This window comes from Leucoraja erinacea, chromosome 17 (genome assembly GCF_028641065.1).
Source record: "Leucoraja erinacea ecotype New England chromosome 17, Leri_hhj_1, whole genome shotgun sequence".
Taxonomy (NCBI): Eukaryota; Metazoa; Chordata; class Chondrichthyes; order Rajiformes; family Rajidae; genus Leucoraja; species Leucoraja erinaceus.
The window spans coordinates 16,211,452-16,222,740 of NC_073393.1; the positions used below are offsets into that span (position 1 = coordinate 16,211,452).

General features: G+C 39.0%; 1 protein-coding gene across 1 annotated transcript; it reads right to left on the reverse strand.

Annotated features, from left to right (window-relative positions):
- Positions 1-2,081: 2,081 nt before the first annotated feature.
- Positions 2,082-10,934, reverse strand: nitr1d (novel immune-type receptor 1d). The gene is made up of 7 exons (XM_055648674.1): positions 10,855-10,934; positions 10,351-10,671; positions 9,544-9,852; positions 7,990-8,094; positions 5,413-5,444; positions 4,826-4,924; positions 2,082-4,077 (listed from the first exon to the last, which is right to left on the reverse strand). Exons 1-7 carry the CDS (start codon positions 10,898-10,900, stop codon positions 3,922-3,924), a joined length of 1,068 nt encoding a protein of 355 aa, XP_055504649.1. The 5' UTR covers positions 10,901-10,934; the 3' UTR covers positions 2,082-3,921.
- Between the last annotated feature and the right edge of the window lie 355 nt (positions 10,935-11,289).

Below are 11,289 nucleotides of genomic sequence, written 5' to 3' on the forward strand. Positions count from 1 at the left end.
CTATTATAGTTTAGGCCCTCAATTTCATGAATGAATGAATGTATGAGTAAGTGAATAAGTGAGTGAGTGAATGAATGTATGGATGCATGTATGAATGAATGAATGAATGAATGATGAATGAATGAATGGATGATTGAATGAATGCATGCATGCATGAATGAATGTATGAATGAATGCATGACTGAATGGATGAATGACTGAATGAATGAATGAATGAATGACTGAATGACTGAATGAATGAATGAATGAATGAATGAATGAATGTATGAATGAATGAATGAATGAATGAATGAATGAATGAATGAATGAATGAATGAATGTATGAATGAATGAATGAATGAATGATTGAATGAATGAATGAATGAATGAAATGAATGAATGAATGAATGAATGAATGGATGAATGAATGAATGATGAATGAATGAATGCATGAATGAATGCATGAATGAATGAATGAATGAATGAATGAATGATTGAATGAATTTATTCACATTATAAAATGGTGCAATTAAATTAATTAAAGTCCATACAGATAGATTTTCATAAATTCAGACTTTAATCTTACCTTTCAGTTAGTTGATTCATGGGGGCCTTCTTTGTGTTCCAGCACATCAGCAGGGACTTTGAAGGCTTTCTTGCACTTTAATCCACTTCGCAGCACTTTCTTCAGCCTTTTTAATGCTTTTCCCACTAAATACAATCACCTGCTGCAAGTTTCCACGACATTTATTCCACAGAACAACACATCGGAATCTCCAGTAAAACAGGCATCTGTGAAGCCCCCTCAGCCATTTTGTGTGCTAGCCTGAAACAAAGCGCGTGATTGGCCAACTGGCAGACAAATCAATGTTAAATGTGCTTTGCTTGGACTAAAAAATTCCCGACATTTTTTCGGTTTTTCTCTAATTTAATACAAATGTGCAAGTCTTCTTCATATCGAGTTTCAGGGGTGATTTATATAGATGTTTTTACACAATGTGTGAAACATTTCATGTAGTTTGGTGACTTGGGTCACGAAATCCTATTTCTAGACACATTTTTGATGCTCGGCCCACAACCTATGTGTTTGACTTTCTATGTCAGCCACGGTTGCCAAAGAGGAAGTTTATTTCTTCCGCTTTGGGATGAAAAGACCCCGTGTCTTCCGAATTACTCCCAGAAAGTCGTGTCATTGCTGCTCCACCTTCATTCCCGTTAGGGCCTCTTTCCAATCACTTTTAGCCAGCTCCCCCCTCACGCCTCTGTAGTTACCTTTATTCAACGGCAATATCGACACATCTGATTTTATCTTCCCCCTGTCAACCGGAGAAGGGCAGGGTGGAGGTTATGGTAATATTACTGAAATCAATGAGTTCTGCACAGGGGAGTGTGCCAGTGCACACCTGGAAAAAGAACTGTTTGACGTAAGTGACAAAAAGGCGGGCACAGCTAGGGCCCGTGTGAGTGTCCATAGTTGTACCTTTAACTTGGAGATGGGCTTGTTTCCACTAATAAATCTAAAGTTGCTATTCTTCATAATCCATTGTGTTTTTTGCCTTGTTTACAGAGCCCCGACAATGCATTGATTCACTAAAATTGTGTTTTCCAAAGAGAAAAAAAACTGTTTTAACTTCTTGCCAAATCGTGTCCTTTGGCTTATGGTGAAAAATCACGTAGTAAATTAATCTAAAGATCATGGAGTAGGTTTGATGGGGGTAAATATCAAGTCACTAGGTAGATGTGAACTTCGTAAATACACGTTTGCGGTTGAACAGAGCCAAATAAGCATTATACAGTTATCAAGCTATTTGTGGATGCTTTCACGTATACAACATCACTTTATTACCGTTCTTTCAGCAAGACGCCCACACAATGTAATATTGGAGATGGGGAAAATAGAAACTCTTCTTCGGAAACATTGCAATGGAAAATAACGATTAGAATCTGCTTTTGAGGCGTGTTGCGTGTTGATCCATGAGCTCTATGCACTTCCGTTATGCACCAAACGACATATTTTCAGACAGGTAACAGCTAAATTTGCAACGAACTGCAGAACCGTACCTACTACTTCATTAACCGCAGGAAACTAATGCGTCATTGTCGATTATATTTAGAAGCGTGTTAATATTGCGAAAGCAACTCAAAGGTAACGTTGAATGATATGTTCACAACTAACAAGAGTGGGTAGAACGGTTCAAATAAAAAATATCAGAGTGAAGGGAAGCAGTTTGGAATCCAAATATTTCATGGCGGGTGTATCCTGGACCATTTAGTGGCAGTGCTTTCATTCGCTGAATATATACATTGTTTTGGGATAAACCTCAAACTTTAACGATGGCAACAATCTGAAACTGAGATTGGACAACTTAAAATAGATCATGTGAAATCCCGAAGATAGATATTGGCGGGGACACCTGAACGGAGAGATAGCAGCAAATGCAGATGGCAGAGAAATGTGAAATAAAACGGTATTTTTGAAGATACAAATGAAGATGCAAATGGGCGGTGATACCTTTTGCGTAGAAAATATAACAATATTATCTGAGCCTCGGTAAAAAGGGAGAGAATGGAGAATATGGATCTTGACTTTTTGACTTCCTTTGAGTTTCTTTCGATTGCTGTCCCAAAGCTATCGTGAAAGTTCCAATTTACATTAATATAGATGAAAAAGGTGCGAAGGTGAGAGTTGACAATAGGCGACCACAATAGGCGGGCTGAGGTTATGTAGCGATTTGAGAAAGGGTCATTCAATACAATAGTTGCGGAAATTAGATGTGAACTTGCAAATCCGTAACATGTGTATAAACAATTGTTGAATTATGGCCATTGAGCAAAGTTGACATACAAATCATAGGATGGAGATGCAAAATGCTCTACAAAATAGTTGGATTGTGTGAATTTTTAAGTTATTTTCATTTTCAGAATTTGAGTCAAATAACTGGTCCATATTTTAAGCATTTGCGTTAAAAGGAGGAATACTGATGACTATGGAGACTTTGGAGGAAGATGTAATTATTTAGAGAGAAAATAACGATGCCATTTTAATGTTGCAATGCTTCTGGCATGTAAAACACATACGAATGTATCGATCCTCCCGTTTGATGACGTACACAAGAACTCTCCCATGACAGTAACAAAAAAGCGATGCTAATTTGCGTCGCCTTCCGCAATTTCAAGTTCAAATACAAGCGATTAGCTGCTTCAGATGTAATAGGCGGTGGTATTCTATTCGCTCTTTCCTATGGGCTTTACATATATATGTATATATGTTTATATAAAGCGGATAGTGCTTATATCTTCACACAAATAAAATCGCACGCAGCACCCCGGAATATTGTTAGTCTTAGAAGATTCTAAAGACCGTTTTGTAAATTGATTTTCCCAGAGTTTTGGGGCTTCGGAAGTAATTGGAATATGCGGCCAGGAAAAGATTGGACAGCCAACCAGCATTGCGTACAAATATGACATTCTACCATCATTTAAAGTGGAATTCAGAAATTCCATGTAAGATCCAAAGAGCGGAAATGTTGTAACGAATACTCCAAGAGTGTCGGCTAGAAAAGAAGCCGGGATATACTGGATTTGAAGGGAAATTTGTTTTTTTTAATTGTCTTTCAGTTCCAGAAGGTATCTTAATATTTTTGTATAAACAATGAGATGTGATGCACAAACAGATAGGAAAATAGCATGACATGTACAATGCATGCTGGTAATATATTTTAATAGTTTTAAATAACTAAGTTATTGTGATTATTTTTTAGAATTCATCGATTGCAGACAGATAATCTTGAATACTTAAAGATTAATATGACTGTTGTGTAATAGGTCCAATTTCGGTATTTCTATAACATAGGTGGATGTGAACGTGTATATAATGAAGACCCTTTACTGCATGGACCGTAAAGTATTACCAGGCCATTGTAGTCTATAGAATTTCCTTGATTACTTTCCGTCATCTTTAACTCTTCGTGGATTTGCCGTCTGCAGCGCAGCATATTCCGTGATCTTATCCCTAGGTTTAACGTTACCAGCATTCCCGGGTTGAGACAATTCCACAGATGCGTATGTAAGTACTTCCCGGGCGGTCCGTTGTTTTACCTGAAAAACCAACGGTTGCAAAAGATGTAATTGTTGAACCAGGTTGTGGCCCGCGGATCTAGTCAGGTATCAAAAACATCCGCACAACTTTAGACGCACCACACTACCAACGTTGGGACAAACGCAGATATTGAGTAAATAGACTGGAGTAAAAAGTGCTGGAGGAACGAACACTGTAGGCCTGGCAACACATGTGGAACAAAAATAACAAACTATGTGATGGATTAAAATGTCGCTTGATTTTTTCATTCCACGGATGCAGGCTGGCCTGGTGAGGCGTCGTTTTTTTTTTTTTTGCACTGGATTCCATCATCTGCAGTCGCTTGTGCCAACAATCCCAGATATTCAGTGGTTGGTCTGATATTAGTGTACATTATGAATGATGAGGTTTCGGGGCACTTAAAATATTGTGAAACAGGCCGGTCAGCATAGTTCTAAGGGGAGATGGACAAAGGAGAGACCATGGACCATGTTTACTTGTATTTTCAGGACGCACATGAAGTTTTTAAAGCAAAGATTGACATGTTCTTGATTAGTAAGGTTGTCAAAAATTACAGGGATATGGCAGCAAAATTAGGTTGAGTGGGAAATATAGATCAGCCATGATCCAATGACGGAGCAGACTCGATGGGCTGAATGGCCAATACCTGCCCCTGTGTCTCATGATTTATGACATTAGGATATGGCTCTTTTGCACCTATTTTCTGCGTCGCTTTCTATGTTTTCTTCATGTGCTGCAGAATCTTACTTGTGCATAGGATGTCTCCTCTTCGCTTTTCTGTCTCCCTTTCCTTTTGGAATTGCTCATATCTACAGCAGAATAAGTCAGGATGTTGTTCGCCTCAACCTGCATGGATCAGGAAGAAAATAATTCACATGACTGCACAAGTGCCATTATCGTTGCTTGCGTATTTGCCAGTGAGCGCAATGGAGTAATTCCAAACACATACAAAATATATGGTTTATAAATCTAAAACTATAAGACTTGTATGGGTTTTAAGTAGAATATATCCACTGAACTTAAACTTGATGGGTTTCAGCATCACTAGGTGGAATTACTCAGTTCAAACGTAAGACTTGGAGCGCTGAATGTAGTTATTATCTACGTATATGCGGAATTAATTAATCCATTTAAGTTGTCTCTTCCTATAACCACTTACACTAACGTCGCAACTGCCGGCAAATGAATGTTAAACACAAATTGACAGATTCGCGATAGCGATGGATACTTTTGCGAAATAGTTCTAGCAGAATACTTGTTTTACAACCTTATTTATAGATGCTTCAACCGTTTCCTCAAATGTAATATATATGTATATATACATAAATGCATACCGATTCTTCATGGCCCACGGTACTCCTTTGCTCTAAAAGTTAATGAAATTAAATTATAAATAACGGCAATACATTTCCCCGTGTCCTATTAATACTTTTTTAATGTAACAGTTAAACAAGAGCCTATCATTGTATGCAGGGAAAGCAATAAGCAATGAGATTAAATAGAATCATGCAGTCATAGAGTGATACACTGTGGAAACAGGCCCTTCGGCCCAACTCGTCCACACCGGCCAATAATGTTCCAGCTACCCTAGACCCACTTGCCTGCGCTTGGTCCATAACCATCCAAACCTATCCTATCCAGTTAGCGGTCCAACTGTTTCTTAAACGATGGGATAGTCCCCGACTCAATTACCTCCTTTGGCAGCTTGTTCCATACACCCACTGTGTGAAAAAGTCACCCCTCGGATTCCTATTAAATCTTTTCCCCTTCACCTAGAACCTACGTCCTCGATTCCCCAACTCTGGGCAAGACTGTGCATCTACCCGATCTATTCCTCTCGCGATTTAATATATCTCTATCTCCCCTCATCCTCCTACGCTCCATGGAATAGAGACCCAGCCTACTCAACCTCTCCCTATAGCTCACACCCTCTAGCCCTGGCAACATCCTCGTAAATCTTTTCTGGACCATTTCAAGCTTGACAATATCTTTCCTATAACATGGTGTCAAGAACTGAACACAATATTCTAAATGCGGTCTCACCAACTTCTTATACCACTGCAACATGACCTCCCAACTTCTATACTCAATACTCTGACTGATGAAGGTGCCAAAAGCCTTTTTGACCAACTTGTGACTCGACCTTCAAGGAACCATGCACTTGTACTCCTAGATCTCTCTGCTCTACAACACTACCCAGAGGCCCACCATTTACTGTGTTGGTCCTGCCCTTACAAAACCACTGACTTTTGTATCATCAGCAAACTTGCTAATCTGCCCCGTATGTTCTCATCCAAATCATTGATGTAGATGCCAAACAGTAACGGGCCCAGCACCGAACCCTGTGGCACACCACTAGTCACTGGCCTCCATTCTGAGAAGCAACCTTCCACTATCACTCTCTGCTTCCTTCCATGGAGCATATTCGTATCCGAGAACATCGTTAAACGATGCAGGACTTTGAGGGTTGGTGCAATTATAAGAACCGTTCTTTCTTTAACGAGGACATAATGAATTTCACGGAGAGAGGAAACATAAGATTATGTTTCTAGTACGATAGGATTAATTTAAAATAAACTCGTGAATAATTGAGTTATTTAAGACAGGCGTTATTTAAGAGAGAAACGTTATCTTACTTCAAATGCAGAATGCAACTGTCCATGCAAATACAACGTTTACTGTTCATAAATTAATAAATTATAAGAGCAGAATTAAGCCATTCGCCCTATCAATTCTACTCTGTCATTCAATTATGGCTAACCTGTCTTTCCCTCTCAACCCCATTCTCCTGCCTTCTCCCCATAACCTTTGACACACGTACTAATCAAGAATCTATCACTCTCCGCCATTAAACCTATCCATTCACTTGGCCTTCATAGTCTTCTGTGGCAATGACTTCCACGGATTCACCATCCTGACTGACGAAATTCCTCCTCACTTTCGTTCTAAATGTACGTCATTTTATTCTAAGGCTATGGCCTCTGGTCCTAGACTCTCCCACAAGTGGAAACATCCTCAACACATCCCCTCTATCCAGTCCTTTCTGTCTCCTTCTAGTTTCCATGTTTCTTAATATTCAACGATATTTTTGTGCGTTTACAACATTATTTATTCTAAATCAGGTTAAAAAAACGACAAAATTATATATCTAAGCAACATTAACGTGTTGCTCAGCATGTCATTATCCAACGGTTACATTGAGATCTATACTGCATTCGTCACATGAGATTTTACTTCAAATACCTTTTCGAAAAAAAAGTGTTCACAACGCTTAACACTGCTGCGTCTAAATACTACCCCCCTTGACTTCGATTGCGATTGCAAACCTTGTCTATAATGCATCGTATCGCGAAAATGGTTATGAATGAACTGTGGCGGCGGGAGGTTGGTAGTTGGAGGACTCTTGCAGATACAACCAAATGAGAACTTTTGAAACAATGTTAGAAAGTTTATCAATAAGAGATCATGGTGTGAATTGAATTTTCATGTGCAGCAAATTAGGATCGTTTTCTACAATTCCTTAATAAACAGCCCAAAGTTTGCATTTGTGGTTGGAAATTATTTTGACATATCATATTTAAGTTAAAAGAGTGATCCCGCCAAGCATCCGCTATTTCCTCTCGACTGGGCACTAATACCATCCTGCTCAAAGCAGTTGCACCTGAAATTCATCTAGATTTCACTTTTCCATATCTAAAATTCAAACATACTCTTGCAAATAAGCAGAACAATATTTCTATTTCTTTCTTCTGGGATCACTATTAAATTATAAATACTGAATTATCGGTCATGTCCGGTGCAATTCAAATTCCTGCAAAATTGCATAGCAGCTCTATCATTTAGAAATTGTATTAATTATCTACATTGTTGTCTAGGTTCTCAGAAAACACATCGGTGAGCATAATACTTACTTTTATTTGTCGAACGGCACCTCAGGACAATGATAAATACAAACACCAAAATGGCGATTCCACCGACCCCAGAAGCCCAGATATAGAGATATTGGTTGGCGAGTTCTGAAAGATGAGGAAAAATAATGAATTACACTGTGGGCACTTTTGATACATTAAAAGAATAGTTATTGGAATTACTTGTGACTGAACTGATTTCTAAGCTTACGATAACTACACGGAGCAGCGCGAGATAACTGTAAAAAGATAGTCAAATTTGCATTTCATTTTTAAAGTATTTTTTATTCTGACATCCGTAATTATTTTTTACTGGCAAAATGTAACATGCGACCTGAGTAATTTGGCTGCCGTGAATAATTTGCACCGTATCAGTCTCCGGTGTACTGAGCATTATTTAAATCAGGGGAATAAGTATTGGTGGAAGGGAGTAATGTTTATTTTACTTGACTTGGCTTGGCAATGGCGCCCCATAGTCTGACTAACAATTCGCTTGAATTGAATAAAATAGTTTATTTAATATCCTTCGCTGATCTGCAGTAGCAAGGATCAGTGCATCATGCTCATTTTATTGTGTAGGAAAGAACTGCAGATGCTGGTTTAAGGCACAAAATGCTGGGGTAACTCAGCGGGGCAGGCAGCATCTCTGGAAAGAAGGAATGGGCGCGTTTCGGCCCTTCTTCAGATCCTGCTTATGTTATTATTTGTTAGATCCTGCATCGCGATCGTGCATGTGAAACAGATATAAATAGAGGGCTCGCCAAGATTGGTCGTCAGTAGCTACTAAATCGGCTACTTCCATCAGCGAGGACAAAAAAAGTAGGCACATTTCGCATTCCACCATCATAGCCGTAGTTCCATATATGTTGCCCTGTGAATACACAGGGATTGCAACCATTATTGAAGGCGGAAACACATTTTCTCGAGCAGCCGGGGTTGGCAATAACCTTAGCCCTCACCATTGACGCACATATCCAGTTAAAGGTAAAATATAAATATACATTGCCATTATTTCTGTGAATCCATAATTTAGTACCATATTAGTGAAAAAGATTAGGCCATGTCAAGCAAAGGAGGGGCCTTCCGAGCCCATTGTCCATGGCTTGGAAAGGAAACATCCTGACAGCTCAAGTCTGGAATCTCGAGATGCACTATTTTAGGGGCAGGCTCCAGAACAAAGACACGTTCCTCGACATCTGTCACGAAATCCGGCAATATAAACTAAACAATAAATTTAGTATGAAGCCTCTGGAGAATGAGCAAACGACGCAAAATGTTTAGAGGGAAAATAAATACCATCCCTTCCATCTCATATACATACTTCCAGAGTTACCAGAAATAATAAGTTTTTATGGGACCCGTTAGAATAGACAGTCATTACGACGATATTATTTTTATTATTATTATTATTATTATTATTATTATTATTATTATTATTATTAATATTATTATTATATTTATTATTATTTGTGATCCCTTTAAACGTAACTTTGTCAACATCAAGAAACGCAGACTTCAATAATAAGTTATAAAATTATACAGTGTTTCAAGTCATACCTTGGTCGGGTTTGCGAAGGGGTTGCGTGGCAATGGCGGGTCTTTGGAGGGAGATGTGTATCACCAGACAAATGTAAATATTCCCGTTCGCCTCCGACTGCGTCATGGATAATGAACTGGAAGCCGTGTACAGCCCTTCACTATTTTTCTGTTTAATGGTATCGACCTTAGCTGTAACAGCAACGCTATTTTTATACCATAGAAGGGTTAGATCACCCGGGTAAAACTCGGCCGTTTTACAGACAAGCGTTGTAGCTGCAGATGAATTGCTCTCGGATATCCAGTTAATCTTCAGTGGAGTTGGAAGGTCTGTGGGACAGAGTGCGAAAATATCATATTACTGGAATGAAATTAAACAGACAGTAGGAGAAGCTTGTTTAGAAATCCACATATTTTACCCGATCCCTTGAAGACAGAAGATAACGAATTATTGATATCTGTTACCTCATACAGCGGAGGGGAAGAACCGCCGCGGAAAGTTAATTTTGTTTCAACTAAACCAGCGTTCAATGACATGAAATGTGGAATCTTTTGGAGGTGCAATTGATAGTGATTTATGCTGGATCGTATTTGAAGGTGTGATGATCTCTTGATTGAAAGCTATTGTTACTTGTCTTGAAATACATCTTATTTGCTGTATTTTAACATATATGTTCGGCATAATAATATTGTACATTCAATAAAACGAGCATCAAATTGTATGGTTTTCACATAATTTCATGGGGCCCTTCACAAATCGGAACTCTAATATAGAGATATAATTCTTGTGCAATATTCTCAAGTATTCTGTCCACTTTTGTCACTCACCACATACTGTTAGTTCTGACCCTGTTCCTTCTCCGCTAATTTTCCCCTGACGCATGACTACACAGCGATAGTTTCCCGAATCCTCGTAGGTCGTGTTCAGTAAACCAAAATATCCGCCTGATCGATTTTTGACGGTGAATCGCTTTCTGCCATCAGCGTCGCTTTGTATATATTCATTCTCCCCCTGTTTTCGCCAACGCACTTCGATTCCCGAACTGTCATCCGCTAGTGGGATTATGCAGTGAAAGGTGACGTTTGCTCCCTTCAATATAACCTTTCGTTCTGGAATTTGGGTAACGTGGATCGCAGTTTTTTCAGCAGCTGTTGGAAAAACGTTTAAGATTTGGTTAATTATATTCAATGTAGAACCAACTCTTTTGATAGTACATTGGCATGAAAAACAAAACTAACAGACAAATAGAAAAATACATTTCATCAGTTAAGCCAGGAATAGTTTGGAATATTTTGGCATTTAGACAAGTCTATATGAGATCGTTCATGTACCTGTGAAAATAATCACGGCGAGAGACAGAATCAGGACCAGAAACATTGCAGGTTTAACATTCCGAGCAAATCATTCAACTGATGCCTCACTACGATATTCACTCTAAGCAATGGTTACTTTGAAATGTGTTGCGATGACGTTTGCCGCTTTTCTTAGGTGGGTGGGACTACACTTCGCATTCGCTGACGAAGGAACATAAATAAGCGTGCAGCAGGTAACTAACAAAATAGTGTTTGGGAGGTGTTTAAGAAGGAACTGCAGATGAGGGAAAATCGAAGGTACACAAAAATGCTGGAGAAACTCAGCGGGTGCAGCAGCATCTATGGAGCGAAGGAAACAGGCAACGTTTCGGGCCGAAACCCTTCTTGGGAGGTGTTGTCTGCAGGGCGAAAGCGAAGAGAGAAGGTTTTTGAAAATCATTGTAGAATTTGGAT

Coding starts and splice junctions, on each gene's coding strand:
- nitr1d (XM_055648674.1), bottom strand. CDS start 10,900: ATGTTTCTGGTCCTGATTCTGTCTCTCGCCGTGATTATTTTCACAG. Junction 8,095..9,543: donor CCTTCGCAAACCCGACCAAG/GTATGACTTGAA, acceptor CTCATCTTTCAG/AACTCGCCAACCAATATCTC. Junction 5,445..7,989: donor GTGCCGTTCGACAAATAAAA/GTAAGTATTATG, acceptor ATTAACTTTTAG/AGCAAAGGAGTACCGTGGGC.